The sequence below is a fragment of the Dromaius novaehollandiae genome, chromosome 7 (genome assembly GCF_036370855.1).
Source record: "Dromaius novaehollandiae isolate bDroNov1 chromosome 7, bDroNov1.hap1, whole genome shotgun sequence".
NCBI lineage: Eukaryota > Metazoa > Chordata > Aves > Casuariiformes > Dromaiidae > Dromaius > Dromaius novaehollandiae.
The window spans coordinates 35456343-35474631 of record NC_088104.1 but is presented as its reverse complement, the minus strand read 5'-3'; the positions used below and the strand labels follow the sequence as shown (position 1 = coordinate 35474631).

General features: G+C 38.5%; 1 protein-coding gene across 9 annotated transcripts in view; it reads left to right on the top strand.

Moving 5' to 3' along the window:
• RFTN2 (raftlin family member 2) overlaps positions 1-18289 on the top strand; it is a 34971-nt gene extending 16682 nt beyond the window's left edge. For 5 of the 9 annotated variants that reach the window (XM_026103300.2, XM_026103213.2, XM_026103380.2 and 2 more), the window contains 4 exons: positions 1449-1570; positions 3048-3151; positions 10811-10889; positions 16768-18289. In XM_026103300.2, the coding sequence (XP_025959085.2) occupies positions 1449-1570; positions 3048-3151; positions 10811-10889; positions 16768-17037 (575 nt within the window). In that variant the 3' untranslated portion in view covers positions 17038-18289. Of the gene's footprint in view, positions 1-1448; positions 1571-3047; positions 3152-10810; positions 10890-11729; positions 12470-16767 lie in introns of those variants that run through there. The other 4 variants (XM_064515155.1, XM_064515154.1, XM_064515156.1 and 1 more) reach the window with 4 other exon arrangements.

The window sequence follows — 18289 nt, the reverse complement described above, 5'->3', positions numbered from 1 at the left end:
GGCAATTTTGACATGATATACTCTATGAACAACCAATTTTTCTCAAAATACCACTTAGTGGAGGTGCCCTTTTTCAGTAATGTAGAGTTATTCAATCACGTTTGAATGATGGAAAAGAAATATTCTAACCTTTTATAGGTTGACTGCCCATTTTAAGTGTCTGCCTGCACACTGAAGAAAGTTTGAAGTCCATGAATTTGTAACATTAAGTATTCTTAAATTTTTAGGAAGTGTGCACAGGTGTTCATGTGTTTTGTACCTGAAGCCGTATATTCAGCTCCATAGACAATCAGGTTATATTTGTGTGTATTCTAAAAATGAAATAACATGCCCAGCATCTCTGTAAATATGCAGAAGAGGCATATACCCATGTAAGTATTTAAATAATCATAACTCAAAGTACATACATTTGCTTTATGTAATACAGTAAAAATAATACGAATGAATGTGAAAAATAACATAAATAAATGCTCGGTATTTCATATTAGCAAACAGATGTTCAAAAAACTGGAACTCCTGGTTTATTTAGGGAGCCTCTATGCCTACCTGGTCAAATTCTTACACCGGGCCAGTGGTGCTCCAAAGGTTTTGTTCATTTGCTTTTTTTAACTTTACCCGCTTCACCTGAAGCTGTGGCAAAAACAGTCTTCTCTTTACATTTGTGGCATATTAAAGAAGATGTAAATCTGATATTCTGAGGATTACTTAGTTTTTCTGTTTAAATTTCATTTAATTTTTTCTTTCTAGTTTTTAAGATAGTCAGCTCTTGAGGTACAACTGCACAAAAGGCTTCCAGGTGGCTCTTAGGAGATGCAAAACCAGAAAATGAACAAGCATGTGATGCACAGCTTTAGTTTGGGCCAACTGGATATTGTCAGACTTTGACAAGAAGTAAGTCAGGGAGGTGTGCTCTGAAACTTCCTTCCCATCAGGAATCTTCCTACAATTACCTCTGTTTCAGGCTCTTCCTGTGGTCACTTACGTATTTATTTAAGTAACTGCAGCTAGGCTTTGCACTTCATGCTTCATTTATCTTGCAGCTCTCTCCCACCACACCAGAAGCCACATTTATTGTCAGGCATACGATGTTGAAGCTGAGTAAAGAGCTTTTGTGTGCTGCAGGGGATATGTTGATTATAGGAAACCTGAATTCAGACTCAACCATGGAAGTGGCTAGTGCTTTTGAGCAAACGAAACCTGTATTGAGTTCATAGGTCAATTCCTTTAGGAAGAAAAATGGATTTGGAATAATAAAGTGACCTACATAGTTTGTGAAGTTGTAACTAGATGCAGAAATAAAGGCACTATGAACTGGAGTGACTTGATGTCTCAGGTTATTTTAGTTTAGAGGACTTTTCAATGAGAAGATGTAAGCCCATGCATAAATCACTGTAAGACAGGGACCTAAGACTTTGTATTTCAGCTTACGTTCATCCTTATTTTCACAGGGGACTACTTGCCCAAATCTTTAGAAGGGTTATTTATCTATGAAGAAGAAGGTTCGGGAGTTCCAGGTTCTAACCGGAAAGGAAATGACGCGATAGTTGTCGAACAATGGACAGTCATTGAGGTAAAGTGGCGATTCTTGAGCAATGTGGTTTCCTCCTTCTGATTTTCTTTGTCTTTTTGTTAGAATGTTTGTACGAGTGTTGATAAACACTAAGGATGGTTTCTTGAAGCCACCCGGATAAGCTAAACTAGTGCTGAAGTGCTTTTAAATAAAAGGAGGAAGAAAATAGCAACAACTGGAAGTTAAACAAGTAGAAATTTATAGTGAATGAATTACATATGGTTTTCAGATGCATATCTTTAGTAAAATTTTAGTTTTAATGTGAAACAGACAATTTTTATTCTATTAAAGTTACATTGTGCTACCTGGTACCGTAATATAAAATTATTTTAATGTTTTTTAATATTTCAATATTACAAGATAATTGATGTGAATGAGTGATATCTACAAATAATCAATGTTGGAGTATATTAAGGGCTTATTTTTTAAATATACAATCATGAATACATTTACTACATGAATAGAAACTGCACAAAACTTAGTCCCAGCATAAAAAGGTAAACTCCACTGAGGTCAATGGATTTGCTTTGCTAAAGCATAGATCTAAATTTGACTAAAGATAGACAGTCTTTAAAAATATTTTCCTTTGAGGTCATCACTGATAATGTGTATTAAGGACTGGTTGTGTCTGAAGTCATCTTGCTTTCTTGATCTATTGTTGTACAGAATTTGATCTTGAATAGCTGATGTAGAATATGGTTGCACATTATTGGTGTAGAATGTTAGAGAAACACCCGCAGAGGAAGATGTCATCCCCTTCCTTTTAGTCATCATAATTTAAAGATCTCTGTTCCCTGTGTCAAAAGCTTTTTGTCTGCCTTCAGGGAATGTGCATATGTGATAATACCCACCTTTGGGAAAAGTAGGAATTGTGTGATAAAACTGATCATAAAGAACCGAACTTTTTATGCATTGGCTTTTTCAGGTTTTTTATCTGTTGTGGCCTTTCAGATTCCAAGGATTCCAAAATAATACATTTTTAGATGCATATATACTTGCTCATTTTTGGATTTTATATTACTCAGAACAGAAAGTTTTAAGATTTCAGTCAGTAGCTAGGTGAGATGTTTGTTTTTCAGTTGTGAAGTAAAAGAAAAAAACCCTAAATATACAATTGAGAAATCTCTTCTGCAGTTAACTTGAAAGAGATTTGTTTTAGGTATTAATTCAGCAAGATGACCAAATTTAGCAAGTGAGATATGTGCTCTGAAGGTCTTGCAAAATCAAGGTTCATATCTGAAGTTAATGTGCTCTCTCTGTTTTCCTGATCTTGTATGGTTCTGAACTTTTTGAATTGAAAACAGCTTGAAATAGGGTCTCTCTCTTTATACCCAACAACACAATGGGATATAATCTCAAAGGATTGTTACATTATTTGTAAATAAGAAATAAGAAGAGTGGTTGCAATTTGTTGTGTAGAAATGTAAATAAAACCTGCACAGAGTGTCTTTACTACTTTTTATAATTATTAATGTAGGGGTGTGAAATCAAAACAGATTATGGACCATTATTGCACACGCTGGCTGAGTTTGGATGGCTTCTGACCTGTGTCCTGCCTACACCTATCGTACGACATGACAGGTACCCAAACAGCAGAATGCAGCATTTTTGTGTATGCTCTAAGTTATGCATCTCAGAGAATTGCCAAGTGACTTTTTTTGTACCGAAATGTAAAAGGAGAAATGTTAATAATGTTAACTGCATATAAAACTTGAGACGTAAGTAGCATTATGCTGGAGGGTTTTTTTAACACATTAATTTAGGATGATTGACTTCAGTGAGTTTCAAGCTAGACCACTAATCTTCAATTTAAAATACATTGTTTATATCCAAACATGAGAATTATTTTATTTGTGAAACTTGTTACAGTCCCCAGTAATGGGCCAGCAATGGGATTACTCATACGCTTTGAGTTTAAACAAATGTTGAAGTGTTTCACCAAAGTAGGACCTTGGTGAATGACTGTTTTAGACTACGTGAGAAGAAGCAGTGTTGTCACAAGACAGTCATGCACTACTTACTGCAAATGAGGGAGGAGAATGTGCTAATCCAGCAAGTTATTGAGCTGTTTCTTTTCTTCTTTAATGTAGACATTAAGTTTCATCTTAAATATAATAGCAAATTACTGGATTTCAGTTCTGTTATTTTCTCACCGTGATATTTCTTTAGATGTCTGTGGGAGATCCATGTATATAAGGAGAGCTAATTTTAATAGGCCTAAATCCCATATAATGTTCCAAACTTTATGTAATGAAAAAGAAAAAAAAGTACTGTGCTTTTCTTTACAGTACTAACCTAAGAAAGCACAAATGCATCACTGGATTAAGTTTACACAGGTTTTTAAATTCTGCTCCCATCAGATTAAGATTGCCAAGGTTTAAAAGCAAACAAGTGCACTGAGGCATGGCTTAGTCCTCGTTAAAGACAAAGAAAAGACACTGAGTGACTTTAGTAGTCTTTGGATCCAGACCTCACTGTATTAAATCAAGATAGCATAAAAAGGATGTGAATGGAAGGTTCCACGAGAGCTGCTCTGGGAAAATGGGATTTTGTTCAAGTGAGTTGACATAACTAAATCATCTCATCCATGTGAGAAAGAGGTATTTCTGGTCAGGAAATAGATTTTGGGGTTTGATTCTGTATTGGGGGGGAAGGGGGATGTTATAGTTGATTTTAACCAGTTGGTTAAAAATCAAAAACAGGCGAAACTGTGGTAAAGCATATGGCATATTCTGCTATTTGAAGGGTCTCTGTATGTTTTGATCTGAAAATTATGAAATTCTGAACTAACACTTTATAAAGCCACCATTCCAGAAAAGCAGTTTTTACAACATGAAACAAAGTAGTTGTCCTTTAATTCATTTCTTCAAACAAATGTCTTTGTCTAAGTGTATTAGCTTTGACATGGTGACTTGTAAGGAGATGTGAACTGCTGAGCCCAGTAGTTTCCATAAACAACTGATTTTTTTGGACAAATCCTAGAGCTTGACAACAGGCCTTCAGGATCCAGATCTGCTTCGTGGAAGGACGTGAGTGCACAATGGGAGAAAAAGTTTTTAGTAGCCTGCCTGCACTGGAGGTCATAGGATGAAGGAGAGGTTTTAACCTCAAAACTCTTCCATCCCGTAAACAGTGCAATGGTATCCGTCCCCGTAGGGTTTGGAGAGCCGAGGCGAGATTGTCCTCAGCAGCTGTTGGGCAGCCGCTTTGTGAGTATCGGGCTCTGCGTGCAACAGGCAATCTGATGCTCTCTTGTACCTCACAGACTGGCAGAGCAAAAGCAGAGCCATTTAGAAGTTACATGCTGTAGGAAAAAAAAAGGGGCGAAAAAAGAAAAACAGTGCTGTAGGAAGTGCTAATGATTCATTAGACAGGACCTGTTACTTGAGCCACTAAGAAGGCTCAAGGGCATAGCATTAAGTTGCACTTGGTGTCTGAAGTACTGTTGCTTCCTAAATAAACAACAACAAAAACAAGTCACAAGCAACAAACAAGAAACAAGCAACGTGTTACTAGCTGTGATCATGTAAAAGGGGATGGTATCCTGGCCAAATCTGAAGTTGGATTCATTTTGTAGCAATACTAGAATAGTTCAGATGAATATAAAGCATTTATTTTCTGACCTAAATGGGTGGGTGGGTGTTTGCATGTATCGTCTAATACCTGTTGTCTTAGAATGGCTTGTGAGATACCTTTGGAAGAAGTATGATAAATCACATACTGTGTGTGTGTCTGTAGTATAACTAACATATACATCTAATCAGGTTTCTTAAAAAAAGAAATAAGTCCATGAACAAGGGAATATTAAGAAGTCCTAAAAGACTCAGAAGAAGAACGTGCATCTGTACTGGCAGTCTGAGTAGTGATTGATAAATACTATTTTTAGGCATTGATGTTGGTATTTAAGGAAGAGAAGAAATTCTTGGGTGGTTACTATGTGTCCGATATGAAAGATGCTATTACTGTGGTGGTAGATGATGCTAAGAATGCAAGTTAAATGTCTGAATAAAGGAGGGCATTTTATGCTGCCTAACAGCTGTTCTTTCCCAGACTTTGAACTGTGACCTCAAAACCCAGACTGAATATTAACAGGCTTCAGAAACACTGTCCAATAGACCATGCTACCACAAACACTCACAATTGCCATTTTCTTCTGTCAGTAATGAACAGCATTTTGGGAAGTTCTGGCAAATTCTTTTTTTTTTCATACTGATTTAAAAAATAATTTGTGCAATATACAGTGACAATTCTATTTAAGAATCAGAGGAATGCTAGGAGGACGGCCTGCTTGCCATTTTTATTCTCCTTTATATTTTCCCCTTTTTTCTGTCTTACTCTTCTCCTAATTTATTGCAAAACTTTCCCCAGTCTGAAATCTTCTAGGAGCTGTTCTTAGCTATTATGCTCACTGCTTGTCTGCAGACAAAAAATGTGACTGTCAAATGTCATTACGTTTACTTAAACCATCATATGACCTGGAGTGGCCAGCAGGTTCTGGAGTGTGACAGAAATGTCATGCATGCAGTGTTCCTTTTTTTCTCTCTCTCTTTTTTTTAAATCGTTAGGATTTGAAACAGAGTTAAAAAACGCTATGCCTATAAATTAGTCTGTTCCTGTGTGATTTTTGTTGTTGCTGTTTAAAGTTTTTCTTCCTTTTTACAGCTATTCCTCTCCACAAAATAGAATGTCCTGTTGCGTGGAGTGTCATGCCACATGACAGCTGAGCAGCGTAGAGCAGTGTCTCGTTTCAGGCATCAGCAGCAGTCTCTAGGCCTGCTTTGTCCTTTAACTCCTAACTCACAGGCTAAGTCACATTGGATACAGGAACATTTCCTTAAGAAATGTTATCTTTGCATTTACGAATAGAGCAATAGTAGCTGTCATACTCTTCAAACGTTCAGAATTGCTTTTTTGTGCAGTCTTGTTTGAAAAATAAGCATTTGTGTTCTTTTAGGTTTTTGGTCAGCGCATGTTAAAAGCTGCTTAAGTTCCCTTCACTTAATTTCCCTGTCATCTTCTGTCAGTGATTGTATTTTTCCAAGGATACAAGAAAACAGAGCATTGAAAAATGTGGAAAAGTTGCTGTATCCATCCATATCTTGGATACTTAAATTTTGTCAGCAGTCATTAAAGAATCTATTCTAAGAACATTTGAGACCAAAAAAAAACGCAAGACTGACCCACCATGATTTTGAATATATAGTAAATGACCAAAGAAGCCTCATGCATTACATAGAGCTCTAACTTACTAGATAAATATTTTCCAGAGAAGAATTTATTTGACAGATGTATTTGACAAGGCTTATGCCAAGTTCAGAAGGTATATAGCTAGGATAACCTTAACTGTCATTTTAGGAGTTAAATCTGGTGATGGAAAAATAGCACATTAGGAAATACTTTGCTAGTAATTTAGTGCCCCTGCAGTTATTAACGTGAGTATATCATAACCTTCTAGAATTTAAGACACGTTTGTGGTCTAAAATTAGAATTCTTTCTAAGTTTCAATTTTTCATGGATCAGGTGACTTACTGTCCAAAGCTGGTATCTCATTACTGAAAGTCTAAATACTGTGCAACTCCAAAGCACTGCAAAACACTGTTTTGAGAAACACAAACTGAGTTGGTTGGAAGAATTTGCTATCTTATTCCTTTTCTTCATTTTTCAGGAAGTTTTGCCTGACCTTGATTTTAAGTGCTTCAAATGCAAAATGTTTATGCATAAAAAACAGGCTTATAAAAATTAGAGTCATTGGCAGCCCTAGTTGGACAACTGTTTTTAAGGACTTGCTTAACATACACATCTAACAAGAGGACAAATTTAATGCCAGTGCAGCATAAGCAGACAAACAAATTGCTGGTGCTTTTAACAAAAGAATCTGTATTGCTCTTCATCCCTCTTAAGAGAAGAGACAGGAAAAAGGCTTCAGCAGCCTTATTTTGCAGTGACCTTTATTTCCCCTCACTGATTACTGTGGTCATTGAGAACAGGCAGGACAGGCTGTCTACAGGCACCGGAAAGCAAACAAATACAGTGCAGAAATGCTGACTTTGTGGTTATTAGTTTATCATCACAAACTACTTAAACTAAGATTTCAAAATGCCCTGACTTAAGAGGCCACGAGCGAATGCGGAAGCGCGAGGGAAGCTATGGAGTGGCTTGTTCTAAGCGTTTTTCTAATTTAAATTCAGTGGAAATCCCACTGTCATTCAGTTCTTTGTGAATTAAGCGCATAGCTCTTTTGTCGTGTGCAGCATTTTAATAAGGTCAGACTTAGAAAATTGTTAATTTACTTATTGTCTACTCACCATCGTGTCGTTTCTCTGGTCTAGTGGAATTTGTACAAGCTGAAGCTTAATGTTTGTTTTGTTTTTTTGTCTCTGCTGGAATGAAGACACTGTTACAAAATAAGGCAAAGGCTATTCCCCATGCCAGAGACTCTGCCTAGTCTTCTGGCTTAAAACAGAGGTTTCTCAATTGATATTATGGTGCAAGTGCAGGTCGGTGGTGGGTTTGGGCTTAAGCAAGAGGAATAACGTTGCAAGGTTGCCGATTTCCATGTCATACAATAAAATTGTAACCCATTTATTTTCTTTTAATGAATGGAGATAGCCATAGCCAAATGACTGACTTCCCCTGCCTCCTCGTTTTCCCTGCAGGCTGCAGCTTAAGGTAGTTCTCTTTTCTCGTCCAAGGAAGACATGCAGCCGTGACCCAAGTTCAACTGGAGTGAAAGGGATATTGTGAGGGGCCAAACACCATCACAAAATGATTATCAGTCGCAATCGATCAGATACAGCTGAGTACACTGGGAACAGTGCTATCTTGTGTGTTTTCTCAGAGAACCTGCGTCCAGGAGCTCCAGTGGGGCAGGCCGTTAGTGGCTTCTGCCTGATCTCACAGGAGCAGTTTTGATCCCTGTTTTTTCTTGGGGCAAGTTCCTACCGTTTCATTTCAGTTCATTGCCTCCATCCTGACCCTAGCATGAAACATGAATTCGTTTACGCTCAGCTTTATATGTCAGTTAAGACTGGCATACCCATACTGAATTGTGATCATATATTATTTTAGTAATTCTTTCTGTAATGTTATGCATAATAATGCTGTTTTATCATTGCTAGACTATGCAGAATCATACATACTTGAAACAAACTCACACATCGTAATCACTACATGTTTAAGTAGCTGTAATTTTTGTGTTTCTATTTTGCCCCTTTTCTTTATTCTTAAATCCATAATCATTTTTCTGCCCAAGTGTTGCAGTGTCTTTTCTTTATGTGTGTAAAGATCTCATTGAATACTGCCCTGAAATAGAGTAGGGGGAGAAGAGCTCATCAAAACTCACTGTCAGATATTTAGAATAGAGAAATTTTTTTAATCCTCACATCCTAGGGCTCTGGTCTTGCAATTCTTGCAGCTCATTTAATGACGCAGTCTTGCTTTGTAGTACGTATGCGATCAGTGTGCTGCCCTCTGTTCCTGATGGAAGGTTGATGATAATGGAGACATAAAGTCTTCAAGTAGACATACTACCAGTAATACAAGAATGTAGCACTTCTGAGACATTATAGCAGTAACACTTTATTTGTTTCTGAGGAACTTTTCTACCTTTTCACATTTACTTTTTTAGAGGAATATTTCCTACTGAACAAAGTAAATGTTCCTTCCTTGCATCATTTTTACCACAGTAGCATCAACATTGCTAAAAGTTCCAGGACTGAAAACTATAAGTTCCTCTTTTTTTTTTTCTCCTCCTTCATCTGTCTTTTTTTCTTTCTTCTTTCCTTTTCTCCGTACTATGCATGTACTTCCCATGTGTAAAAGTCAGTGTCATTTATCTCACTGTGGATGCAGAGCTTATAAAAGCTGAGCTGAGGCCTTTTATTCACAGCTGGTGATACAGCGAGCTTATCACACTGTCTCAGTTAGCTGTCTTGTTACAACCGGAGAACACAAGTTAGCTAGCAGTGAAGAGTGGTGCTTCCCACATTGCATGCCGCAAAGAGCTGAGGTATTTGAAGCTGTGGATCTGTTGAGATTGAACCTATTTGTTGTGGTACTAATAGCTAGTTATAGGTTGCTGTATATTTGCCAGGGAAGATTAGATGAAAGAAAGACTCTTTGAGGTTTAATTTCAGCCTTTGTAAAGGTGTGGACTTGGACTGAAAGTAGGAGCTTAAACTTTCAAGAGCGGCTCCAATCACAGCAATAAAAATCCTTGTTACATACCTGTTTTCATGTGCAACACCTTAATCTAGCTCTATACTTCTGCTTTTTTCGAAGTGATTATAGAGCTATTTAGGAATTCACATACCAGTAAATGATTGGTTTCTATACTAGATAGTTTATTTTTGGACAATGGCTATAATTGAGTGCAAAAATTTTTATTAAGAGAATCCTGAGGTTTGCTAGGCAGGAGTGCAAAAGTTAGGAAAAACCTGAATTCAGCTGCCTGTTCATGTTAATACCTTCCATTGCTTTCTGCTGCTGTGAGGAACAGAGATCATCAGACCTCTGGTCCCCTTCCCGTGGCTGAGCCTGCGGAGGTGCCTGAGGAGGTGGGTGATAAACGGCACGGGATCACAAAGCTGCTTGCTGGGCAGCCGCCGCTTAGGAGCAGCGTTCAGTTCCAGGTCTAGGAGCGTGGCTCAGTGGCTTAGGCACCCTCCGGCTAACACAACCGCTGTCTCCATCCAGGCTGCTCTGGCTCTTGAATGTGCCTTGTCTGATCCCAGAGTGGGAGTGTTAAAAGTACAGGTATTCCGGTCTGGTCAGTCCCTGTGCCACAGGGATTGCCACCAGCAGAGGGGAGGAGTTGCACAGAAAGTTCAGCTTCTCTTGCAGCCTGGCTCAGGGGCATGTCTAGTTCTTCTGTGGAAATAAAACAAGATCTTTTTAATAATTTTGGCCATATGGCTCCAAAACTTTCTCTGAGAGAACCCTAGCATTAAAAGTGTCAAATCTTGCAAAATAAATGTCAAACCCAAATCTTTTAGCATTGACAGTGTTAAAGGTTGATGCAAGAAAAGCCTGGGGTGACAAGGGTTAGTTAACCTTAGCTGCAGAACTGCAGCAATAGAGACAGTGCTCTGTCTGTATGCTATACTCTAATCTATACCCTTCTGACACATACAGTGTATGTGTCCTCATGTACACACAATTTACAGTTGACTGTTAAAGGTATAAATGTTACAGTGAATGTTACTGCCTTTAAGATATTAAAAAATATTCTTTCAATTGCAGTGAAGGAAATCTGGCTACAAAGCAAGTTGTTTTTCTTCAGAGACCTGTAATGTGGAATTCAGCTATCCAGACACCAGAGGTGAGTATCGTGTCAATGGCATCAGTATAAGCAAATTAGTATTGCACCTACTGTTCATGTACAGATACAAAGTAGGTTTCAAAATTTATGGAAAAAGAATATCAGAAAAGGGTTTCACGTGAAAAAATCAAGTCAAGTTTGCAGCGGGTTTTTGCAACTGAACTCAAGGTTTCTTTTCTTGACAGATTTGCAGCTTTTCTTAATTTTTTCTCATCTACGCAGCTTTTAAGTGAAGCTGTACTTATTTGAGAACAAAAGCACAAGCATGATAAAACCTATTAAAGTATTTTGTTGTAAGAAATGACTGGTTCTCTAGTGGACATGATTGGCTCTGCTGCAAGTATTTCTTTGGAAGTCTTCAGTAAGTCTTAAATGTATTGATTGAAATCTTGCATCTGTTCCATATGAGAAAGAAAACACTTTATTTTGACTTCCAAAATGTCTATTTTCGTCTTTGTACTAGAATAAAAGTTCAAGCTGTGCCAGTAATACTGTAATCTGGAGGTTAACAGGTGAGTAAATGTTAATTGTTGCTACATGGAAATATGTGTGACAAAAATACAGAACTTAAAATAATACCTGCAGCTGTTGGACCTCAACAGCTCCTTGTTGCTTTTGAGTAAATCTCCCATAATAGTGTTTGTGTAAAGGTACTTTGAGGATTAAGCAACTGTTAATCACCACATCCTGCTCAGAGTCAAGGTCACAGTAGCACCTGTGTATGTGCTACAGTAAATAACTGCTGCTTTGGCTGGAGAAGGGTGGACTGGTGGGCTTTTCTTTGCCAAGTCTTTCTACATCCCATGATGGATTTTCCCTTTTATTATTTCTGTTTTTCAGTGTCAGTTCAACCTTTCTCTAATCAAGATTCTTCTTCTGTGATAGTCTTTTAAGAAGCTATGAAAACCATGGGCATTTTCACGCATGTCCAGCACCAGATTAATAACTTTACAAATTTTGTAATTCGTGACATTACAGTGTTGTTACAAAGCAACGATACCTGTTCTCTTCCCTTTCTCCATCTGTATAAATACTTCCATTAGTCTCTAAATCTCTTGAAGTCCTATTTGATCTTTCTCTGTCCTTTTCTCCTCCTGTCCAGACTGTTACTATCATCTGTATTTTCCTATGCTTAGTGTCCTTAAAATATAGTCTCCCTTTTTTTCTTCTTGCTCTATGCTTTTGCTTATCGCCAGCCTATCTTCCTTCTCACTGACTTGCCTGATGATTACTTCTTCCATGTCTGGCTATTTGACATGCCCAATTAAAATTCTGTTTTATTTCTCATCTCTACCACCACCTCAATTCCCTGCTAGTGTTTGTACACTGTATGTAATTTCTCATTTCCTCATTTACAAAGTGTGAGCTCCTTGGTTTTTCTCTTTGTGGCTCTGTATAGTGTCCCTTGCCAATGTCTCAATCTTCTCTTCCATATTTACCCTCTTCTAAGTTCTGCCAGTTCCTCAGATAATTTTTCCTTCTGTTTCCCCGTATGTACCAAGCATCTTCAGCTTTTAGCTTTCAAAGAAAGCTTCTGACCTCTGCTTCCATGCTTGATTTTGTTGTCTGCACATTTTTTCCTAATATATTTCCAAAAGTATGTTTTCGAACATAGTTTTGGTGTCAATACTGTAAATATATAAAACCATATGATTTTGTGTCAGTCATTGTCAAATAAACTCATCCTTTTCCAGATGTTTCACCACTTTTTTAATATTATGTATAATAGGGGCATGGACTGCACTATAAATACTCTTTCCTTGGTAGGTGTAAGGCATGTTATTTCTAATTATAAGCATCTCTTAAAAAGCAGCATAACTACACGATCCAAAATACAGGAGGGTTAAGACTGGGCTCTGCCAAGAGAGGTTACTATACAAACCGCAAGTTTGTAGAAACAATCAGCCTGAGGAACTGATAAATCTTTGAGAAGTGCTTTAAGTTAAAAATAGGAAACATTATGCTGTTTAAATTCTTTTGCCTGATCTTGAGGTGATCAACAGATGGACGTTGTTTACATTTTTGAAGTTATAGAAACAGAAGAGTAAGTGTGTTTTGCAGTCATTCTTTTATTTTGTTTTACTGGGAAACCCTTGACTTAAGCATTAATATACTGGAAGTCTGTAAACAAGAAAGAGCTGATTTGTAGCTGCTTGCATCAGAATTATTGTGTTTAAAATCTGAACAAACTTAGTATCTAAATGTGCCCTTTCAAGTACCAGTAAATGTTTTTTCTAGCAGGAAATCTTAGTGCTCTGAGGTCATTTTATCCTGGGATAAATAGGTAGTTCAGGCTGGAGCTAAAATGTTTACAGAGTAGCATTTTCCTCCTGTTTTTCCAATTATGTTATTTTTTCCCTAAATTTTCATCTTTTTACTTTACTGCTTTTTTAACAAAATAAAAATAATATCTGAATTGGCAAAGAGCATATGCCTTTATTAAAATATAAATTCATAGATTTCTTAGTAATACCTAACTGGTATAGCATATCATGCTAGCTTTGCATTGAATAGCTGGATTTCAGGTGTAAAATAAGCTACTGATATCTGAAAGCATTCTTTATTACTAAATTTTGCCTTACAAATGTTAATAAATAGGTTTATTTAAAATGATCCCTGGACAGTCTGACAACAGAGCTGTGCAGTTTTAACAAAACTTTACAAACATTTTCTTTTAGAAAAACGATTTAATTCTTATGATTCTATAGTGTGAAGCATGACATTTAATGTGTACTGTATTTTTTTTTCATTGAAGATTAAATTACATTATAGCTGTTCAAGAAATCTTCGTGTCCACAATTTAGGACATTCTTGAAACAGAAAAATAGTTAAATATCCGAAATGTTATAACTTCCAAATAAAAAACTCTATCACATGTCTATTTAAGCATACCCTTAACATGTTTGTAACTCAGATATCTCAAGAAAAGATGAAACCTACAGGCTCTTTCATTAACATGAATCTTATTAAGTAAACAAACAGCCTCATATAGTCATCCTCAAACTTAACTGTCAGGCCCTCTGAGCCTGTTACTGACCATCAAAAATAACAACCTTTTTTTTTTAAATGCATTTATTTTCTGAGTTGTTGTTTTGGAATCTCAAGCATTTTCAAGCAAATTTACAATCTTTTTAACAAAAGTATTAAGACACACTTTTATTTCTCTTAAAGCAGTCAAGATTATGAGGTAACAACATAATTCAATAGCATATGCTGTAAAATAATGAGAAATAGTAACTTTGCATTTTATGTTGAAATATAATAATTTCAAATATTTTTGAATTAACAAAATGAGAAACTAGAAGCACAGGGAGTATCAGTGCTTTAAAATGTGCACTATTTTCTTTCTTCTCCTCTTGTGAGGAAGCCAGAATATGGAGACTTGAGTACAGGTCTGCCAGGGGGCTTATGGCACTGCAGGCTTCTCCTAACTGCTGCCCGTGAAGCCCAGGACGTGAAATACGTGGTGGTTGCTGCCCCGCCAACAAGCAGCTTTGCCCTGAGGCGCTTCCAGCTGTTGGACCTCTGTGATTTCTGGTCTGGAAAATGGCAATGCTAGATACTGCCTGCTTTGTGTAATCAGGGCTTTTTCTTCTTCTTATGTTGAATTAGCATTCCCTGTTCTGAAGGAGCTTTTGCTTCAGTGGGAGTCAAAGGAAATCCCCTGTTATTTGTTCTCTTATTTCCCCCAGGCTCTCTTTTCTGAGGAGAGCGTATTCTGTGTCCTCACAGCTCTTCCCTGCTTTGCGCTTTTCCATGGGATGGTACACCGTCGTCTGGCTTGGGACTTAGGTCACGGTTCAAAGGCCTCTTGGATTAGAAGGGCTGTATTGTCGTAGTGGGTTTTCCATTAATGGCATTTATACCATTGCTTTTCTAAGAAAATGGTTCAAAGGAGGATGGAGTCCTGAGACTGGACCACATGCACGCTTGAGGTTTTTTCCATTGTATTTTATTTTATTTATTTCCTTTCCTTTCCTTTGGGCAAGCTTTTCTATCCTCTTACTTTGGCATCCAGGCAAAGCTTATTTCCTTCTGTTTCTCCTGAGGCAACGCTGTTTCCCCTTAGTCCAGTTTCCCAATGTCTCTCATAACAGCTTCCCTTAAATACGTTTCCTTTAGCCAAAAGGGCCATTGTTTTTACTGTTTCAGAAGGGCTTGGGAAAAACCTTGCAAATGTATAGAAATGAGGCAGAACTTGCCAAAGTGTGGTACAAAGTTGTTTTTGTTAGTTTGCTTTTTCTTTTAAGCATTTGCCTATAGAGGAACGCGACGTGGGCAGGTCCCCCCAGGCGCAGCTCTGCTTTGGGGCTGGATTTCCCGTTAGCCCGCTGAGCTCGCCCTGGGGACAGGGTCGCACCTCGTGGCCTTTCCCCTGGCGCGGCAGTGCTCCGTGGGTGCTCCTCCTCCCCGCGGGAGCCCATAGCCAGGGCACTTCTGCGTCCCTGATCCAACTAGCTTGGGTAACTCATGATGCTGAAATAAACCTAAAGATAGGCTTAACGATAGCAGGGAGAGCTCCACCAGGTAGAGCTGCTTGGCTTGGTATGTATGAGAAGATCTCTCTCTTCCGTTCCCCCTCCATCAGGCTCTGCTCTAGCTGTGCCAGCAGCCGAGGGGGGAACGCCAGCTCCACCAGCGCGCCTCTCGCGGTTTCCACGGTTTGCAATGTACCTGCGAAAGGCCCGCCAGCCTTCGTTATCCAACAGCACTGGGGTTCCTCAGGGGGCTTCCACTTAGGGCAAGTGCCTCAGAGAAGCCTTAGCGTAGCCTGACAGGTCTGTCATTTGCCCGAATCACAGTCTGCTCACCTTGCTCGTTGATGTTGGTAGCCATCGCTTCAGCAAGAAGCGTGTCAGACGGTCTCAGCACTAAACTCAGGTTGTATTTATCTTGAGTTCTTCCTGTGCAAGGTCTCTTTAGACCCCTCTAAAATTTCTGCACAAGAGAGCCGCTGACTTCCATCTGCACAGATCCAGCACACGGATGGATCTTTCCAGCTTAAGCAATTCTGAAGAAACTTGCAGGTCATCCGCAACACTGTGTAAAGAGAGCTCGTTATTGGAGGAGGCTTCTGAGGGCCTTTCTGGCCACAGCTGGAAAGATGTGAGAGCACAGCAGCCTCACCATGAGACATTGCTGAGAAATCAGCAGACCTCTGAAGTGCTCAGATTACGTGCTTGCCAGAGCTCAGGCAATGCCAGTTTTATTCATTTTATTCATGGGGCTGAATTCATGTCTTAATCAAACATTGCACTCTTGTTGAGGCTCCTGGACAGGACTGCATTTGGGGAGGCGATTCACATCTGCATATCCCTTAGTCTTTGGGAGCAGGCTGCAGACAAACGAGGCACGTCGTACATTGTGGCACACACACACGACAGCGCCTCAAAGGAGCGGGAGCGTATGCACACAGTCGTAGCAGGAGATGGGTGGGCTGCATCGCCCGGCTGCATGCCACTGCCCTGCGCTCCCGCCCCTGGGGGCATGAGGGGCCTCTGCCGCTCGGAGGAAGCCCCTAGCAGGAGCTGTGCCACCATATGGCAGAGAGGGTCGGAGTCAGCCGATTTTAGCATGGGTTAATACTTGTAAATTATTCTGGATCTGCTAAGTAATATGTGAGCATTGTGTTGCTGAAGCAATTACATTTCTTAACATTTGTTTATGCTTTCTTGAATCGTGACTATGCCTTGTTTCTTCCTTGTGTCTCTCTAACTTTATTTATAGAGAACAAAGAGGTATCCACTGGGTTTTTTTCTCCAGGGGAGTTCATGGCTTAAACTAGAGAGTGAAGTGCTGCTTTATGTTAAGATGCAGCTCACCTTTGGCTTTTTTTTTCCTAAATAAGCTAACAGTTAAACATTCTCTTGTATTTCAGAAGAAATCCTTAAGGCAGGTTATCGAGGAGGAAAAAGGCAAAATCGCTAGCAGAAGTGTTGGATTAGACACAGCTTCTTCTCACCCTGTAGAAATTGGACAACCACCTAATGAGTTTCATCTATCTCCTTCTAAACAATGTTGGATCAAGGAGGGATCTTCCCAGTATGGAGGCTTTCCAGGTTTCAGCAGCAGTGACGGAGTGTTAAGGGAACTCGATGATGGACAATTTGACCAGGAAGATGGAGTCACTCAGGTCACATGTATGTGATAAAGTAAGTAACTGCATCAGATGGACCTGTACATAATTCACACAAATGTTAAAAAAAAGTTTATCGTATTACTTCAATGCATTGATACAATCCTATGACTTTTCCCAGACTCATTTTATATTTGTGTTCTCTGTTGTGTTAATCCTATTATAGTAATAATACTACTGCAAAATACTTTGGTTTTCTGTCTCTCTTTAATAGAATAATTACATGACTGGGTGCTCTGCTAACTTCTTTGTTAATGTTTTTGACAAGCGAGGAAGCAAATGCTGCAAATCAGTGACAGTTTGTATTCTGTAAAAGAGAATGGAAATGGGCATGTTGAGTATTTTTGAGGTATTTTTTTTAAAGGGTGTTGTAAATATTGCTGAAAAAAATAGAACTGAAATATCTGGCTGTCTTTAAGTTTTAATGTAACTTTCAATGTATTTGCCTTGTCTAAATTCAAAAGCCTGGGGAAAAGAAATGTCAGTCTTGTGCTACAGAGTTAATAATTTATGTTTGGACTTGGTACATACAGAAAACCTCTGGGAGGTTGTGGGCAGACGCATCCTCCTGTAATTTAATTTCACTATGCAGGATGTTTCTTGTACACCTAAGCCAAAAGCTATTCCAGCATGTAGCTCATATAATGCTGTATTGATAATTTACTCATGAGTGGAAATTAAGAATCACTCACCCTCCGAAAGATAACTTGCATTCCGTGAAAAACTAATTTGAGAAGCTATGTAAGAAGCACTGACAGCAAGGGGCACAAGATACATATGGGGAAGAAGTAGGCAAATTATATACCAATATGTTGATGTACATATAAAAAATTTATCTTAGCTAAATGTATATCATACTGGATAAAGTGTATTCAGCTGCGTTAAATTCTAGAAAGAATGTTTAGAGGAAATGATGAAATTACTGTGCATCAGTCATCACAGTGGGGAGGAGTTGTTTGTGTTAAGGGAGGTTAACGCTGACGCAGGTCTATGGGGAGAGGCGTGAATAGGAATTATTTTTATGCTGCTGTCTTGAAATTACGTCTTGCAATAACTACATTTCTGTCTAGGCAGATCTGCCACTGTAGCTGGGGAAAAAAAGCAGAAGCCATAGAGAAAGGAATTCCACCTTTTCTTTCAGATCAGTATTGGAGTCTTCACACAAAGTACTGTAACTTAGTTACTGACTGTAAGAAGTTGCTATTAACTAATGGAAATTTCATGTTTTAATAAAAAAGTCAAAAGAGGAGAAGCTGAAGACAAA